This window comes from Harmonia axyridis, chromosome 2 (genome assembly GCF_914767665.1).
Source record: "Harmonia axyridis chromosome 2, icHarAxyr1.1, whole genome shotgun sequence".
Taxonomy (NCBI): domain Eukaryota; kingdom Metazoa; phylum Arthropoda; class Insecta; order Coleoptera; family Coccinellidae; genus Harmonia; species Harmonia axyridis.
Window position 1 is genome coordinate 57448754 of NC_059502.1, and position 19851 is coordinate 57468604.

Here is a 19851-nt window from a genome sequence, read left to right on the forward strand (position 1 = left end):
CTGGTGTTGATGAACATATTTAACGCAAGCCAGTATGAAGAATGAAGTGATGGTAAGTATTTTTTCCCTCTTAAATATTTCTTTACAGATGGCTGTGTTCTTCATCTGGTATAAGGTCCTTAGAGCAATCTTCTGTTTTATGAGAACTTTTTGAGCATCTGCACATTGTCCCCAGAGCAATATACCATACGTGGCCACACTATGGAAACTCGAGTAATATGTTGATTTTGCGGTTTTTATATCTCTTATTTGCCTCATTCGTCTGATTAGGAAGATGGAGGTTGATAATTTTTTACAAAGATTGTCTATATGCTTACTCCAATTCAGTGATGGTTGAAATTCGAGTCCCAAATATAATAGCGATGAATCAGAGGGCTCTCTGTTTGTGAACAAAAGCTTATGGGTTTTTGTCGAATTCATAAGAAATCCATTGGCTGAAAACCATCCCTGTGCTTCCGTTTCGCTTGTACTTGTTTTTTCTTGAAGTTCAGTTTTATTGCCTGACTTATTCAGAATTACCACATCATCGGCATAACTACAGCTCTTGCTACATTTTATATTATAAAATATATCGTTCATGAACAAAATGAAGAGAATTGGGCCCAAAATCGATCCCTGAGGGACACCACATTTCACTTCGAGGGGATCAAATCTGCTTTCATTCCACTTCACTGATTGGAGCCTCTTCGTTAAATATGATTGAAATAGTTTGTGTGCCAATCCTCTAATGCCATAATACTGCATTTTTTCCAGCAGAATTTCGTGACTGACGCTATCGAAGGCTTTACTTAAATCTATGGATGTTACTTCCACTTCTTCTGAGTCATCATATGCTTTTAGCACGGTTTCGAGTACGTCAATCATTGCTGTTATTGTTGACCTGCATCTTCTAAAGCCATGTTGTGCGGTGTGAAGTAGGGCTTTATTTTTCAGGAAGTCAACCAGACGTTTAATCAACGCTATTTCAAACACTTTCGATAATATTGGCAGAACTGAAATAGGTCTATAATTTGAGTGTTCTTCAGTATCTCCACCCTTGTGAATAGGTGTCACCACGGCTATCTTGAGTTCCGCTGGAAAAACTCCTTGTTGGAACCAGTCATTTATGATTTTGCATAATGGTGTTTTTATGTTCTGAACTATAGACTTTACCAACTGAACGTTCATGCCATAGAAATCTTTCGTGTTTTTGTTTTTCATTTTTTTCATCGAGTCGACTATCACATCCTCGGTTACCGGATAGAGAAATAATGAATCTGCACCATTTAAATTCATTCTGTGAAGCTGATCAGTTGATGCTTGCAAGGTGAGGTATTCATTCATCTTGTCGGCTGTAATAACTTGGTCTGATGAGCTGGTATGGTTTTTTTTTTGTTTGTTGTTTTATCAGCTTCCACAATGCTTTGAGTTTATTTTCAGCTTTTTCGATTCTTCTGGATATCTTTGTTCTAACATAGTGGTTAATCACCTCCTTCAGTTTGATCTTCAGAGAACTGCAGAGTTTCCTACTGCTTTCATCGCCCCTTACATCAGCAATAATTTTAGCAGCCTCAAGTTTGCTTCTCAAGTTCGTTATTTCTTTAGTTTCCCTGTATTTCTTACATGTCTTTATTTTCACCCTTTTCTCAGGAAAAGATGAGTGGAAAATATTCATCAGTCTTCTATGAAAATTATGATACTGAGTTTCAGCATCCTCGTCATATGCAAGTGTCCAATCTTCCGTCTTGATCTTCTGTATGAAGAGATCCATATTTTTACCATTTATTGGTCTGACTATTTTAAAGGATTCTGTTTCAGGACTACAGGGAGTGCATGGCATTTTGAAAATCTGGGCGAAATGGTCCGATAGATGAAGTTCGTATGTTTTAGTTTTGCAATCTTCACTGTGAGAATTCGTAAATATATTATCAATACAATTTGCTGAAATTTTCGTTTCATGCGATGGATCAGAAAAATATATACCCCATTTTAAATGACTTGAAAGTTTCGATTATCTTGTTCTTCTCGTTAGATTGCCCCCGAAAATTTACATTATAATCACCTGCGAAGACAATTTTATCTTTAGGGTATTTTTGCATGCATATTTCAAGCGCCTGATTCATGATGGTTAGAAAGGTTTCAAAGTCCCCTGATGGGGGTCGATATATGGCCACAACCGTCAAGTTTCTTTTTACCATTCTGACGGCAGTCATCTCTGCTACTTTATCAGATGATAGTTTCTTTATTTCAGGTACTTCTTTGAATGAAATATTATTCCTCAAAACTATGGCTGCACCGCCATGTCTTGATGCTCGCCGACAATAGGCACTAGCCACGACGTAGTTATCAATAAAAATTCTGCTGGCTATATCAGAAGAAAGCCAATGTTCGGTTATACACCCGAGATCAATGTTTTGCTCATTCAGAAAACATGTAAAGTTGTCGATTTTATTACTCAAAGATTGTACATTGATGTTAGCTAAAGTAAAATATTCACTGGCGGTTTTTTTCTTTGTACAGTCAATTCATAGTGCTTTTGTTCTTGTTGTAACGAAAAACATTGTACCTTCTAACGACAACTCCTCTCGGCCAGATTTCATTCTGGGCAACTCTTTCGAGAATTCTAAAGTTGAAACCCACTTTGAAAGATTTATTTTTTCTGAGATTGGTTTAATGTTTTTTGATTTCTTCTATTAAAAAAGTTTCATTATCAAACTGATCTTCTAAGATTTTCTGTATATCTTCCACTCTCGTATTCCTGTCAACATTACCAACGTACAACCAAGCAAGCAGTGACGGCTCGTGCCCTCGAGATGTGGGTCGGCCACACACACACACATATATATATATATATATATATATATATATATATATATATATATATATATATATCGTGAATCTATTAAGGGAATTCGACTGATAAGAAGGATTTCGGTTTTTTTTTTTTTTTTTTACGTGAATATAAAAAAATCTTATAAAGACCACAAAAAATATTGTGGAAATGACCGCATGTATTCTGGTCAAAAATGTATGAGCTTGCGTACCCTTTATTCATTTTTATAGATCAAATCAATTCGACGATCTTTCTTTGTCGCGAAGTCATCAATTATTTTCTCGAAACAAATGTTTCCCTCTGGCTAGTTCTTTAACTAAACCTCTTTCGATTGATATCAGTGCCAGGTTATTTAAACGGTCTTGAGACATCGCGGATGTTGGTGGCAGGGACAAAATCATACAAAATAACTTATATAATTCAGGAACATCGGAAACAATATTATTCGAGAAAATGAATTCCGTAATACCATTCAGCGTATTTGAATTGCCGAAGATAGCATTGTCCGAGTACAAAATTTGTAATTCACGTTTGAGTTTATCCTTATCGAAAAAGTTTTTGTAATTATCGATCAAAGATTTGAAAGGTATTTCCGGAAAATTACGAACGTATATATCAAATTTATTAAAATTCATTAGTTCCAAAAAATGAAGTGATGAAATGTCTTTAAACCTTATTTCAATTTGATTTATAATTAAATCCAGAATTTCACAAAAAAGCTGTTTCATTGAGGAATTATCCGTGAGCTGAATTTCGGAATCTATTTTACGTTTTCGACGTCTAGCACTCGGTGGCATTACTTCTGGGAGTTTTTCTACTTCTGAATATAAGCGAATGAAATACTCATCTTCTGTGCGAAATTTTTTCAGAGTCGATAATAAAGAAGTGATTCTGGCGTTGCAATAAGTTATATCTGATAACTTATGCTGGATTATAGAAAAAACGGGATCTGTGTATGTAAAAATCAAATTAAAAGAGTAGAGAATGAACAAAAATTCGAAATCATTCAACATTTTCTTCAGACCGGTAGCTTCACGTATTGTAATATCATCCCATTCATCTAAATTGTCGCTGATATGATAAAAAACTTCAATTAATTCTTCTCTCTTATCGAATATTGTTGCAAATTTCGTCTAGAATATTAGTGCGTTTACTTGATTTAGTGAAAAACATTGCTGCTTGACGCTCTGCAATAGGATAACCGGCCAGCCGACCCTGTGTATTGGGAAGCGACCTAACATCGAGTTGTTGTGCCGTTCTACTGAGTGGTCGTATTCTGGGCGTATGTCGTAGTATCTTTTCCTTTACGTAGCGCTCTCGGTAGCGCTGGTTCCGCCATCGGCTCTTGGCCGACCTAACGTGATGAGATGCTTTCAGTGACATTCCAGGAGTTGCAATTGTATAACATTTGTGTTACATTTCAGACCTAATGTTACGGTGTTACGTACAATTCTGGAATAACTTGTTTGGGGTGATGTTACGAAAAGTAACCATTTACGATTGTGGTTTGTTACAATTTATGAAAGGGAATAACAACGCTGGATGCTTTGAAAAACGAATATTAGGTGGGTCCGAAAGAAAATATTGGCCGGTATAAGTTATATTTTCCTGTTCTGAGTGGAAATATTCATTACCGAGGGAATTTGGATATCGAAATCGATAACTCCGATTGAGTTTGAATGAATTGAATATCTAGAATTATTTTCTATTTCCCGATAATTTTTGGGTCGGCCCGGCCGACCCTGCCGACCCTGACGAGCCGTCACTGCAAGCAAGACGTTCAGCTCCCCTGAAATCCTTTCCATCATCCCTGCTACCTTTAATTATATGGCCTCCTGAACCTGAAGGTACTCTCTGATGGTTTCTTCCCTGATTTTGATTATTTCTTGAATACGTGGCACCATCTGTACCAATTGTCTTCAACATTCCATCAATCTTATCGGTAGTTCTTGCTGTTACAGAAGTCTGCTTGACTTCTTGATCGCATATGTTTACTGATTGTCTTACGGTCGGGTCCATTATTTTATGTCACATATTATTCACTACAGATTTCTCTACATTAATAATAATAATAATAAATTTATTCATCCCAAAATCAATTACAAAACATTATTATAGCTAAGAAGAGCGATTTGGCCTAAGTTAAAACTTGTGTGCCTTAATCACCCTCATCACAAAAAATATGTATACGCAATCGGGCATAATGGGCTGCGGGAGCACAGAAGATAGATGGTATTGGTTGTCAAACAAGTAATTATATTCACATAGATAGATGTTCAACAATTAGAAAACAGATGCAGGAATTGAACTTTATTTTCTTCAATGAAGGATTTTATGGATTTTCGACTTTTACCCAACTTCTTCAAATAGCCTGGAAGCTCGTTATAAATTTTTGGTAAAAAGTAAGTAACAAATCTACCACAAAATGAGTTTCTGATCTTGGGTATACGCATACACTCATTCATATTAGCTCTAGTACTATGATCGTGAGATACAGCTACAAAGGAATCATTAATCTTTGGCACAAAATTCAAGCTTGACAGTATATAGAGATTTCTAATATTTAGAATGTTAAGTTCTTCATAAAGTTCTAGAGTTGGATATCTAGATGGTTTGAACGATAAAATTTTCAATATTCGATTCTGACATGTTGACAAAGTCTTCAAATTTGAATCATACAAACCGCCCCAAACGACAATGCCATATCCCAGAACCGATTCAACCAATGACTCATATAATAAAATAATCAATTTTCTGTTTAATATCTGTCTTAATTGACTGAATTTAATGAATAGTTTTCGAATTTTTGATGTTAGATAAATTATGTGTTCATTCCATTTTAAATTTTCATCTACAATTATCCCCAAGTATTTGACCTCTCTAGCCTTGTTTATCTTCACACAACTGCATGATCCAATTTTTAGGTAAGATGATGAATGAATCGACAAAAATTTAGTTCTTGGTTGATCTGCTATGGTTGGGGAAAATGTCATGAAATTTGTTTTATTATAATTCAAGCTGAACTTACTCCCTGTCAGCCATCGACACACATCACCAAGATCATGCTCCGCTCGCTCATATACTTCACTCCAAGTATCAGCCGAGAACAAGAGGACTGTATCATCCGCATATGAAATGACCTTACATTCTCTTATTAAGTTCCCAATTTCATTAACATAAACAAGGAACAACAAAGGGCCTAATACCGTTCCTTGTGGGACTCCAGTGTTAATGGCGGCATAATCGCTGTAAACATTATTTATTTGTACTCTTTGCTTTCGGTCAGTTAGATAGTTTTTCGATAGTAGCAGTGGAGATCCCCGTACACCCAAATTCTCCAGTCTCTCAAATAGTATTTCATGTTCCACCGAGTCAAACGCCTTAGATGAATCTAAAAAGACCGCTAAAGTTTTTTTACTGTTACTATGCTGTTTGTAAATACTACTGATACATTCAAAAATTGCATCTTCCGTAGACTTATTTTTTCAAAATCCAAATTGACAGTTAGTTAAAATTTTATTTTTTTCAAAAAAATTTTCAATTCGCATCTTTATACACTTTTCGAACAATTTGGCAAAGTTATTAATTAATGATATGGGTCTATAATTTGTTGCTAGACATTTATCTCCTGACTTAAAAACTGGCGTAACTATAAATTAGATCTGACATTTATCTGTGGCGCCTCCCTTGATATTTGTGATATTGATTGTTTTGAGTTTTTTATGCCATCTTCAAATCTTTCCAAAAGGCTTATATGTTTTTTAAGTAGATCTATTTTATCCTTCAGTTCAACAATCAAGTTATCCTTTTGTTCCATGATGGCTTCCAGGTATTTTAAACTTGCTTCTTTCGTTTCTTCTTGTCCCAAACCACTTCCGTCATGAGTAATATTTGAACCCAAGTCAGGTAATTTCTCATCATTCGTGATTGATTTCTCATATAAGGGTTCATTAATGGTTGTCAACCTTTTTCTTAGCGTATTAATTTCTTCATCTTGACATTGATATGCACAAAGTTTCTCATACACATCATCACAGCAGACCACGACCCCATCAGAACCCACGTAAGTACCATTTATTTTGAGTACACAACTAGTGTGATATTTTGATGAACACCTTCCACAAATAATATATAATTTCACATCTTTTGAGCATTTCTTACAAGTCACTCCAGAGACAACACTACTTCTTGACGCCATTTTAGTAAAAAAAAAGGCATTTGCCTTGGATTTGACGGCTGTTCGACGATATCTGGCAAAAGAGGTGGAGTACAGTAATCCTCCGTCAAAAACACACCAAAGCTTTGTTTTTCCATTGTGCGTCACATAAACTGAACCTGGTGGTTAACGATCTCAATGCTCCATCTGATATCCGGAACAAACAAAAATGTTTCAACTGATCAAAAATTACCGTGATGATGCAGAAAAAGTAGCTGAGGAAATAATGAAAGATGCCTTTACAAACGCCGAAAAGATAGAAAAAGAATTAGAGGCACTGCCCAGACTTTCAAAAAAGCAACCAACCAGCCACTAGTCATCTGAGTACTGGACAAGGTCTATAATTATTCCTTACTTGGATTCAATCATCAGAAGATTTCCCGAAGAAAAACGCGTATACATTAAGCAGACTACACCCTGTTCAAATGCAAGACAATTCATTACAAAGTTTCACCGATGCTTGTGACACTTTTTCCAAATTTTATAACATCAAAAATGAACTCGAATTGTGGCGAAAGATATGGCAGGACAAACCTGAACTCAATTTCAAGGAGCTGACCGTAATTTATTCAATGAAAGAAACACAGGACCTTTTTCCTGAGACGGAAAAGGCATTGGAAATTTTGATCGCTCTACTTGCACTGTGGAGCGATCATTCAGCATCCTAAGTAACCCTAGACTCGTCCGAAAATAAAATCCTTGCCAAAAAAAAACCAATAATCATTTATTATTACACTTAATTTATTTACGTATAACTTATATAATGCTGAAGAAATATCCATTTGAAGGAAATAAATATAGTTGAGGTAGATATATAATTGGGTAATAATTAATAAACCTTATTTATAAGTAAAATGTATCCATGCTGAATAAAAAAGATATTTCAATTCAGTAATGGTTAACGTATTTCTAAGATAATTATTTTGGTTGTTTCTATACGCTCTATTAGTGTGACGTCACATACCGCCATTTTTGGTTCTCCTATCAGTGTTCGGAATCCAAACAAATAAATTGCCATTCAAAGTGAAGTGAAGTGAAAAAAAATCATTTATAGATCAAAAAGTGCCGCTTATTATGTATATGGGATATCCCAAATTTCAATCTATTACCTTTATAACTAACGGAGATACGAGGGTGTACCATGATCCTGTTACACCCGGTATAGTCATGTTCGAAGTCCCAACAGGTTGCCGTCTAGGTCACCTGACCTAACATCTATTATTATATTATATCTTTCAATATTCCTTGAAAGTTAAAGTCCATAGACATTAGAGCAGGCGACCTAGCCGGCCATCAGTTGGGACGTCAAACATGACTCCAAAAAAATTTCAAGTATGCAATAATTTTGGAAAGGCAATGTTCAGCTCCAAAAAAAAAATCATAGCGATATCTGATGAAATATCAGTTTGCGGTAAATTCAATTGACATTCAATTGACATTCTACGTAAACAAAAGCTAAACGACGGTTTTCACAGAAATGAAAAATTTCCAACAAAAAAAATTTTACATTATTTATAAAATGAACATTTTTGAAAAACACTCTGTAACTATATAACGGTAATAGCTATGGTGTTGCGCTTTTCGCCAATGATTTTCTCATGAAAATTGGCCCTCAGACACCGACGTTTTCGTCTATCTAGTATAGAAATAGGACTTCCCATTTAAAAGTGTGCAATTTGGCCTACTCTATATGTAATGTAATGTGTCGAGAGTGACACCTAGGAACGAATTTCCACACTAAATTTATGACTGGTGAAGTGAAAATGGATGAGACTAATAACATCCATAATTATTCGACAACACTCTCACTCTCTTCCTTTTTCTGTCGAAAACAAATAAAAAATGACGTATTCAACACCGATAATTAACAATCATCTGTAGTTATCTTGTTCTAAACGAGCATTACTACAGATTTTTAAATTTTTCTTTCCTAACGTTGGTGTTGAATTATTAGAAGATACCTAAATAAGTACTGTTTGTTTATGGAATTGCATGCAGTGCACATTTTTTAATCAATTTTACATAATGGGTTTTATCAACCTAGTGTCATCCGATGGAGAAATTCACACAGTATATATTGAATTTGCGAAATGTTCCGCAACAATAAAATCAATGTTAAGTGATTGTGGAGATGAAGAAAAAAACAGAGAGGAAGAAATTGATGACTACGGTGACGTGCCACTGCCAAATGTGGATTCTGCTACTTTAAAATTAGTAATTGAATGGTTGAAATATCATTTTATGTATGAACAAGATCTGATAGACCCTACAACTGGCGAGCAATACCTGCCACTAGAATCAGAATCAGATGAGCTCAAGAATTGGGAGGAAAATTTCTTAAGAATTGACAACGATAGTCTTTTTAAACTGCTTGCGGCTTCCGACTATCTTGAGGTCCCATCTTTAAAGACAGAGGTATCTGAAGCAATCGCCAGAAAGATCCGTGGAATGCCACTTGAAGTAATTCAGATGGATTTCAACCGGCCTCCATCATCATCACAATCATCATTACAGATCACATTTAATAAATAAACGAAATACGAAAAAATATGTAAGAAAAATAAATTTCTCTTCAAATATTTATTATTTTCTCATCTAATTTATTATTGTTTCAAATTGCAACTGTTTACGTTGTTTATTTTATATCGGATTTCAGATTTTCAGATATGGAATATTGATAATTCAATTCGATATGTTGATCAATTTTATTTTGACTAAATATTTTTCTGCATTTGTTATGTCTTATGTCCCAATGAATAATAAATGTTGTCTGGAAAATGTATTCATCAATTCGATAATTTAAATACAATGGGAAATCAATGAAAGTACTCTTTATTTTATGATGTTTAATGATTAGCCTCGTTCATAAGAACGTACTTACAGTGGCTTTTTAGGCAGTGGCGGATCAACCGGTACGCTGAGTAGGGCCCCCAATCGAATCAACTTTTCTTCAGAATGAAAATTTGTCCTGCAAGTGAAAATGGAAAATAATGAAAAAAGGAATAATAACGTGTATATTGCCACAATCACACGAAACGCAACCAGACCCAGAGCAAAAATTCAACTGTCAATAAAAAAATTACATAAAATCAAAAAAGTTCCGCTTATGCATGTTGTCTTCAATTATTTTATCTCTCTGTAATAAATTCTGAATTCTCCATGAAATTCTGATTTCGAAATACACTTGTCATAATTTATCTGTGGTACTTTTTGACGTAGGCCACTTTTTTCGGAAAATATCTTAGTTTCAATGGTTTAAGCTAAAGATCATATCTTGAAAACCGTTCGATATAATTGTACGATTTATTTTTTATTGAATTCCCAAAAATTTTCCAAGTCTGCTGGCAATTTTCGGATAATTTTCTACAGGTGGCCCAAAAGGCACTGCAATTTTTCAAAAGTGACTTTTATAAAATGTCAATAAGTACATTTTTTCAAAAAGCATGCCCTGAATGAGGAAACTGCTGGTGTTCCCAGTAATCCGAATCAACATGACATATAGTGGATTTATCATTAATTTGCTTCTATTGTATTATGTGACGTTGAAAGATGTTATTCAGAATTAGGTTATAGTATTTTGTAATTTATTACATCATTTCAATACCTTCTGATGAATCCATAGCTTACACTAAAGTTCGAAATGGATTCCTCGCATATCTCTTGGTGAAACATTGTTCGTGGCTAATATATTTAGTGTTTGAACTTCTTTTTCAAAGTTAATTTCTGACAATAGAATTGAAGAAGCTCTTCAAATTTTTTCAGGAATTTTTTGTTTCCCCTGGGGTAGTATACAGTGATATTAAAGTGATTATTTTTGTACCTATCTTCATGTCAACTGAGGCAATTTCCATTATCTTCTCAATTGAAAGTTTAAATATGTCTTTTCTTTCTTGATATTTGATACCTTTTTTTAAATAAATGGCACTTCCTCCATGTTTGAATTCGCTGCGACAGAAGGCAATGGCTATGTGGAAACCTTTGATGTTATGGTTCTGAAGTTGTTCAAAACTTTTCCAATGTTCAGTTACACATATTGCTTTCAAGTTATCCAAAGTTTGAATCATATCTTCTATGTTATCGATTACATTGGTTATAGACTGAACATTTTGGTGAAGAACAGAAATTGGATCAGTGTATTCAGTTGAATTGGGAAGCAACAGCCCCTCTCCTTCTTGTTCCAGGTTTTTGAAATAAATTCCGAAAGGAAAATTCTCTCACTATGACCCCCTCAGGCCAGATCTCCGGACTACAGATTGATTTGAACAACTCATCTGTTTGTACCCCAACACTGAAAGCTGAATTGCTGCCTTGCGTATTCAGCTTTTTCACTTCTATTTCCTCATTTTGATTCATTTCTCCAAGATAATCTTTTATTTGTTTTTCAGTGATGTCCTTGCCTTGAATCCTGCCAACATAGATCCATTTCCGTTCGGCTGCTCCCTTTATTATAGAGTTTGTCGTTTTTTTTTGAGCCTGTGCATATTACTTCACTCCTAGGTTTAGTTTTATTTTTATTGCGTATAATCGTTGTCCATTCCCCATCCTGTGCTGACGTTTGTTTGTTGTTTATGCTGATTTGACGTTCTACGTTGACATAAGCACAGATCCATATTTTCCTATTTATAATAGTGAGTTATAATAGTGAGTTATTATAAATCACGCTGTTTGTTAATAGATACTATTAATTGCTCAAAAGCAGTTGAATAATGAGTATATAATTCAATAGGAGTAGATAAAATAATTTTTATCACATTTTCTATCAGGATATCGGTCGGCATAAAGGTCTATTGCCGCAACGGCATTTTTCCTACAGTTTCCATGAATTATTAACATATCCACTTCTTCATCCCTTGTATAAATATTTTAAACAGAAATAAAAACAAATGTAAAGACTTTTCCTATAGGTATACAATAAAAACACCGATTAACCAACAAATATTTATTTGACAATCTGAAGAAATTTTCTTATTTTCTTTAAGCTGTAATTTTGATTGTATTGATCGCACATTGTATTACCAGGTATGTATAAATTCCTTATTAATAGTACCAGGGTTCCATTTGAAAAAATTTAATTTGACCCCAAGAACGATTACGATGAACTTTATTTGCTCATAAAAAACGCAATTTAGTATTTTTGACGGAAGTTCGATTTTTCTAGTATGTATTAGTATTAGGTCAATTGGAATAAATCGGAACCATCGTGGCACGCTTAAATGAAAAACTAAAAATTGAATTATAACAAATTTCGACATTTGAAATGTCACTTATGTGGTTTCATTGTATTCAGAAAATTATGCAGATTCCAGAAATGTAATAATATAAAGGGTGTTCCATTTGAAAATCGAAAGTTGGTATTGTTTCCGGCGAAACCGGAAGTGAAAAAAATCATCATTATAGATCAAAAAATGCCGCTTATTATGTATATGGGATATCCCAAATTTCAATCTATTACTTTTAAAACTAATGGAGATACGGGGGGTGTACCATGATTAAGTCCCAACAGGTTGCCGGCTAGGTCACCTGACCTAACGTCTATTATTATATTATATCTTTCAATTTTCCCTAAAAGTTGAAGTCCATAGACATTAGATCAAGCGACCTAGCCGGCCACCAGTTGGGACGTCAAATATGACTTCAGAAAATATCAAGTATGCAATATTTTTGGAAAGGCAATTTTCAGCTCCAAAAAAAAAATTCCTAGCGATATTCATTTATTTATTTCCAGTATGGAGCATATACAGGTAATTTAATACCCAGAAAAATGTGTTCGCCGAGTTACAAAAATAAATTTAGCAGATGTGTATAACAAAATAAGTTTCTGATGCAGATCTGATCAGTTTGCGGAAAATTCAATAAGACGGTTTTCACAGAAATGAAAAATTGTCAACAAAAAACAAGTTACAATATTTATAAAATGAACATTTTTGAAAAACACTCTGTAACTATATAACAGTAATAGCTATGGTGTTGCGGTTTTCGCCAATGAGTTTCTCATGAAAATTGGCCCTCGAACACCGACGTTTTCGTATATGTTTTACCTATATGTAATGTGTCGAGTGTGACACCTAGGAACGAATTTTCACACTAAATTTATGACTGGTGAAGTGAAAATGCATGAGACTAATAACATCTATAATTATTTGACAACTCTCACTCCCTTCCTTTTTCTGTCGAAAACAAATAAAAAATGACATATTCAGCACCGATAATTAACAATCATCTGTCGTTATCTTGTTCTAAACGAGCATTTCTGCAGATTTTTAAATTTTTCTTTCCTAACGTTGGGGTTGAATTATTAGAAGATACCTAAATAAGTACTGTTTGTTTATGGAATTTTTAAGATTAGTTGGTACTGCACTGCACATTTTTTTAATCCATTTTTCATTATGGGTTTTATCAACCTAGTGTCATCCGAGGGAGAAATTCACATTGTAAATATTGAATATGCGAAATGTTCCGCAACAATAAAATCAATGTTAAGTGTTTGTGGAGATGAAGAAACAAACAGAGAGGAAGAAATTGATGACTACGGTGACCTGCCACTGCCAAATGTGGATTCCGCTACTTTAAAATTAGTAATTGAATGGTTGAAAATTCATTATTTTTATGAACAACCTCTGATAGACCCTACAACTGGCGAGCAATACCTGCCACTAGGATCACTTGACTTCAAGATTTGGAAGAAAGAATTCTTAACAATTGACAAGGATAGTCTTCTTAAACTGGCTTTGGCTTCCGACTATCTTGAGATCCCATCTTTAAAGAAAGAGGTATGTAAAGCAATCGCCAGAAAGTTCAATAGAATGTCAATTGAAGAATTTCAGATGGATTTCAACCTGCCTCAATCATCATCACAATCATGATCACAGATCACATTAAATAATTAAACGAAATAAGAAAAAATATGTAAGAAAAATAAATTTCTTTTTAAATATTTATTATTTTCCCATCTAATTTATTATTGTTTCAAATTGCAACTGTTTACGTTGTTTATTTATATCGGATTTCAGATTTTCAGATATGAAATATTGATAATTCAATTCGATATGTTCATCAATTTTATCTTATGTCTCAATGAATAAGAAATGTTGTCTGAAAAATGTATTCATCTATTCGATAATTTAAATACAGTGTGAAATCAATAAAAGTACTCTTTTTTTATAATGTTTAATGCTTAGCCTCGTTAATAAGAACGTACTTACAGTGGCGTATTAGGAAGTGAAGTATTAGGCAGTGGCGGAGCAACCGGTACGCTAAGTACGCTGAAGCGTAGGGCCCCGAGGTCTACAGGACCCCCAATCGAATCAACTTTTCTTAACATTGAAAATTTATCCTGCAAGTGAAAATGGAAAATAATGAAAAAACTAGTATATTGCTACAATCGCACGAAACACAACCAGACCCAGAGCAAAAATTCAACTGCCAAAAAAAAAATTATATCATACCAAAAAAGTTCCGCTTTTGTAATTTCTGACAATGGAATTGAAACCAGTCTATGTATAAGATTATAAGATCAAGATGTCAGTATTTCACACCTTAGTACATAGACTGGTTTCAATTCCATTGTCAGAAATTTACTTCGAAAAAGAAGTTCAAACACTAAAAATATTAGCCACGAACAAAATATACTTTCCTGAAATAATCGACAAATTGATATTTAAAAAACAACATAAAGAAATTGTTAAATTTAATCTATCCACCTCAATCTGAAGATCAAATTAAAAAAATTGTATACATCAATTATATTTCATCTATTAGTGATAAACTTTGTAAAAGAATTAGACAAAATGTAATTGATGTTATATGTACAAATAAGAAGAATTTAAAATCAATGTTTATTAGTGGTAAGAGTCGACTCGATATTTCACAATCAAATGGTGTTTATAAGTTGTTTTGTGACGAATGTCCTGCATTTTATATAGGTCAAACCGGTCGATCTCTCGGAATTAGAATTGAAGAACATACAAGATCGAATCTTCAAAATAAATCTATAACCGGTTTTTCCAATCACTGCATCACCTCTAATCATTTTATAGAATTTACTAAGACAAAAATTTTACACAAAGGTGTTAAAGGAAAACGTTTAGACCTCTTGGAGTTTTTAGAAATATCCTCAGCGCACAAATAATAATAAATAATAGTTCGTTAGATTTCCGCCTGTCTCCACTTTTAACATCTGTCACCTTGTCATCTATATGTGCTTGTGTATATTATTTTTTCGTCAACCGTCCGGGAAGTGCTCACTTCCCGAACGCTTTTTCTCTAAGAAAGTAGCATTTCCCGGCCTAGTCCGGAAAGTACGTACTTCCCGGACTAGGCCGGAAAAGAATCACGTCGTTTGTGTCATTGTGAATGTGAAAATCTTGGTAGGTATATTTTTAATAAATGCAGTTGATCATTACCATAGCAACCGAGAAAACGGCTGACAGTTCATATGAAATCAGTTGTCAACAATTTGTATGTATTTTGATCGCAATCGCAATAAAATATGGAAAGCAACAGCAATAGTGTTATTCTACACGGTTGCCGAAAAAATATTGTACGCAACACATCCGAAAATGGTTTTTTTGGACTCACAGACTTCCAAGACTCGCTTACGCTCGTCCTGGAATTTTGTCTATTCGTCCAAAAAAACCCTATTTTCCGGACTTGTTACGTAAATAACTATTATTCAGTTTTGAGAATGGGATGAAACCCGAAACATGCATGTCAACAAGATTTTATATATTTTATTAATAAATTGTGAAACGTAGTGACGAGTGTTTTTATTTATTTTCTTTTATTAATATTACAATAAAGTAGTGTCATCAGTGTGATCATCTATAGTAGAAATCTACTTTATTAGTAGATTTCAGGCTATCTATGGTAGATAAATTTTTCATGGTCAATTTTGGTATATTTCTGCCTTGTATGGTCCAAGATGGTACTATTTGTAATCTAAATTTATAATGACTTAATAACACTTGATTGTTTTATCAAGTCACTATTTCTTCGCTTGGTTTCAGTCCAGATTCAGATGATTTTTGTTAGATATTTGAATATTTCAAAAAATGATGTAAAAATGTGTTCATGTTTCCCAAAGCTATAGATTATAGTGGGAGCAAAATAAATATTTTTTGACAGTAAGAAGTACACTTCATTTCTAGCCTTAGAATATAGAATACCAGGAAGTAGCATAAGGCGATATTCCTTTGTTAAAACTGGTGAACGGAAATCCGCCATTAGCTACCTTCCATGATTCATTTCTCAATCAAATTTAGCGTTTCGTGCTGTCAAGAATATTGATTATTGTAGGAATGAATTATTGACAAACTTGCAGAGGTCGATTTGAAAATCCTAACGGTCTTTGCAATATATATTCAAGAAGTATTGTTGTTTTTTTTAAAAAAAAGGGATATTTCCGAAAACTTCAAACAAAAAATTTTTATCCAACAAGATCAATAGAATATACATACACCTATACAGGGTCTTTCACGAGGAACCTCACCCATATTTATACGGGAAACTACTGAACGTATTTTCATGAAATTCAGCACTTATAAGTATTTCACCATGCTGATGAAATCTAAAATATTTTCAAGGCATGCGCACCTCCGGTGATATTTTTTCTGGAAAGGTGCCTGATTCTTTCCCTCAGAACTATTTTTTGGTGAACCTTTTTACATTTTTCAAACTACCGTTTGAAAAATGTAAAAAGAAACTCAGGTCCAATACTAACTTTCTGGTTTGTTATAGTTTTATCGTATCTGCTATCGATTTCGAGAAAGATATTTCAAACAACTCTCTAGTAATCCTCAGGAATATCCAAATTATTATAAAGATCCAGCTAGTAAGCTGTAATGAATGAATTGATTATAAGTTTTGGTACTTATTTACCCACTTTGTAGCGAAGATAAGAAAGATTTGATAAACTGATATAAGTATCGCTAAAAAGTACAACACTCTAGAAACACCCTGTATCTCGAAAACAAAGCGTTTGCGGGATTACATCCATGGGACTTTTTATTCCTAAAATTATCCAAGGAATCTCTCATTTTCCTCCGTAATTTTAATTTAGGAAAATCCAGTATAAGGTAAGAACAACCGGATTGGTAATAAAAACAAATTATTTCTAGTATTTGGTTCAAACTTCGTTATCAAACTTTTTTTTTCACATTACAGATATGAGTAAACGTTGTCGTCAAAAAAATTTGCCCTCAGACACAAATGTTTTCGTCTATTTAGTATAGAAATAGGACTTCCCATTTAAAAGTGTACAATTTGGCCTACTATGTAGGTATGTAATGTAATGTGTCGAGTGTGACACCTAGGATGAATTTTCAAACAAGGACGTAGAAATGGGGGTACTGGGGGGTAATTACCCCCCAAGAATTTCAAAATATAAAATTTAGGAAATCTCGCAAAGACGAAGAACGAAAATTTCTCCATAAAATGAACTAATAAAATTACTTTCCGTTGAAATCGCTACGTCAGTAAAAAATCGGACCCCTTCACGGCTTATGAGTTTATTATCGCTTTCAAGATGAGTATCTTTATTGCGATACGAGCTCGTCTTTGTCCGAGGTTTATTATTTTCCTTCATCTGATTGATTTCTCGGATCATTTCAAGAACGAAAGTCCTATAACATGAGTCCGCAAACACTTTGTTTTTGAGATACAGGTGTTAGAGGTCAAGTTTTTCTCTCATAGCACCTCCCCCTCACAAGATATTCAACTTGAATCGGCATAGATATTCCAATTTAAATTTTTCATCATGTGATATCCTTATTTGAATGCAAATCTGCAGGGGGAATTCTCTCTGGAGGGGTGCTCGCTTCTTTCCTCCAGAATTATTTTTCGATGAAACACTGGTTGTTTAGAAAAATTCAAAAAGAAACTCTGGTTCAATACTATACTTTTTAGTTTGTTATAGTTTTGTCGTATCTGCAATAGATTTCGAGAAAAAGATTCAAACAGCTCTCTATAGTAATTTTAAGGAAAATCCAAATTATTTTAGAGATTCAGTTAGGTAGCTATGATAAATAAATAAATTATAAGTTTTGGGACTCATTTACCAACTCTGTAGCGAATATTAATAAAGATTCGATAAACTGGAAGCATCACAAAAAAGTAGGACTACAAGAAACACCCTGTATCTCGAAAACAAAGCGTTTGCGGGCTCAGGTTTATGGGCCATTTCATTTTTAAAATTATCCAAGGAATCTCTCAATTTTTTTCGTAACTCCAATTCAGGAACACCAAGTATAAGACAATCGAATTGGTAATGAAAAAAAATATTTCGAGTATTTCGGTTCAAACTTTGTTATCAAACCTCTTTTTCTCACATATTAGATATGAGTAAAAATGTCGTCAAAAAATTTTGTTTCGACTACCACCCAAGAAAAAAAAAAGATCTACGCCCTTGTTCTTACACTGAATTTATGACTGGTGAAGTGAAAATGGATGAGGCTAATAACATCCACAACTCTCTCCTCTCCTCCTTTTTCTTTCGAAAACAAAAAAATGACTTATTCTGCACCGATATTCAATGATCATCTGTCGTGTTATCTAAACGAGCATTTCTACATATTTTTTAATTTTTCTTTCCTAACGTTGAAGTTGAATTATTAGGAGATACCTAAATAAGTACTGTTTGTTTATAGAATTTTTAAGATAGTTGGTACTTCAGTGCACATTTTTTGATTCAATTTTTCCTGATGATTTTTATCAACCTTAAGTCATCCGAGGGAGAAATTTTTAGGTTAAATATTGAAATTGCGAAATGTTCCGAAACAATAAGAACAATGTTAGATTATTGTGGAGATGGAATAAACAGAGAGGATGAAGCTGATGATTTCGGTGACGTGATACTGCCATTGCCACATGTGGATTCTGCTACTTTAAAATTAGTAGTTGAATGGATGTCACATCATTTTTTTCATAATATCCTGGACGTGGAATTCTTAAAAATTGACAACGATAGTCTTTGGAAACTTCTTCGGGCTTCCGACTATCTTAATATCATAGCTTTAAGGACAGTGGTATGTAAAACAATCGCCAATAAGATCTGTGGAAAGACAATTGAAGAAATGCAGATGGCTTTCAACCCTCCTCTATCATCATCAAAATCATCGGATTTACGATTTTCAGATGTGGAATATTGATAATTCAATTCGATATGTTCATCAATTTTATTTTGACTAAATATTTTTTGGATATGTTATGTCTTATGTCTCAATGAATAATAAATGTTTTCTGAAAAATGTATTCATCTATTCGATAATTTCAATAGTGTGAAATCAATAAAAGTACTTTTTATTTTATTATGTTTAATGATTAGCCTCGTTGATAAGAACGTACCTTCAGTTGAGTATTAGGAAGTGAAGTATTAGGCAGTGGCGGATCAACAGCTACGCTGAGTACGCTGAAGCGTAGGGCCCCGAGGACCACAGGGGGCCCAATCGAATCAACTTTTCTTCAGAATGAAAATTTGTCCCGCAAGTGAAAATGAAATAAACGCAACCAGACCCGGAGCAAAAATTCTTTTGTTAATTGTGGGTAATTGATTTTTTGCTTTAAAAACTTATGAACCGTATTCTTGAGTAGGGTTGGGATAATAAATACGGTATGATTTTTCAACTAATTTCTCACAAAAAGCTACTTTAGTCCCCCAGAAAAACTTTTATTGAAAATAATAAACCAAAATTCAACCTTAAAGGTATAAATAAAGTGAATATCTATCTTCTATCTGGAACTAAGTTAGTAAATGTAAACAAAATTTTCTTGATTAAAAAACAATATAAAATTACTCGATATTGTATGTAAGCTACCTACCTAGTAGAGC

At 33.7% G+C, this 19851-nt stretch overlaps 3 protein-coding genes across 3 annotated transcripts in view; 2 read left to right on the top strand and 1 right to left on the bottom strand.

Moving 5' to 3' along the window:
• LOC123673923 (4-coumarate--CoA ligase 1-like) overlaps positions 1–11615 on the bottom strand; it is a 32336-nt gene extending 20721 nt beyond the window's left edge. The window contains exon 1 of the mRNA XM_045608691.1: positions 9910–11615. The gene's annotated coding sequence lies outside the window, so the exon portion shown is untranslated. The remainder of the gene's footprint in view (positions 1–9909) is intronic.
• On the top strand, positions 9054–9560 carry LOC123673440 (S-phase kinase-associated protein 1-like). Its single transcript, XM_045607920.1, has one exon. The coding sequence runs from the start codon at positions 9054–9056 to the stop codon at positions 9558–9560; it is 507 nt and encodes a 168-aa protein (XP_045463876.1).
• Positions 11616–13211: 1596 nt separating the features above from the next.
• On the top strand, positions 13212–13966 carry LOC123673925 (S-phase kinase-associated protein 1-like). The gene is made up of 2 exons (XM_045608692.1): positions 13212–13798; positions 13853–13966. The coding sequence occupies exons 1-2, from the start codon at positions 13415–13417 to the stop codon at positions 13889–13891; spliced, it is 423 nt and encodes a 140-aa protein (XP_045464648.1). The 5' UTR covers positions 13212–13414; the 3' UTR covers positions 13892–13966.
• Positions 13967–19851: the final 5885 nt, after the last annotated feature.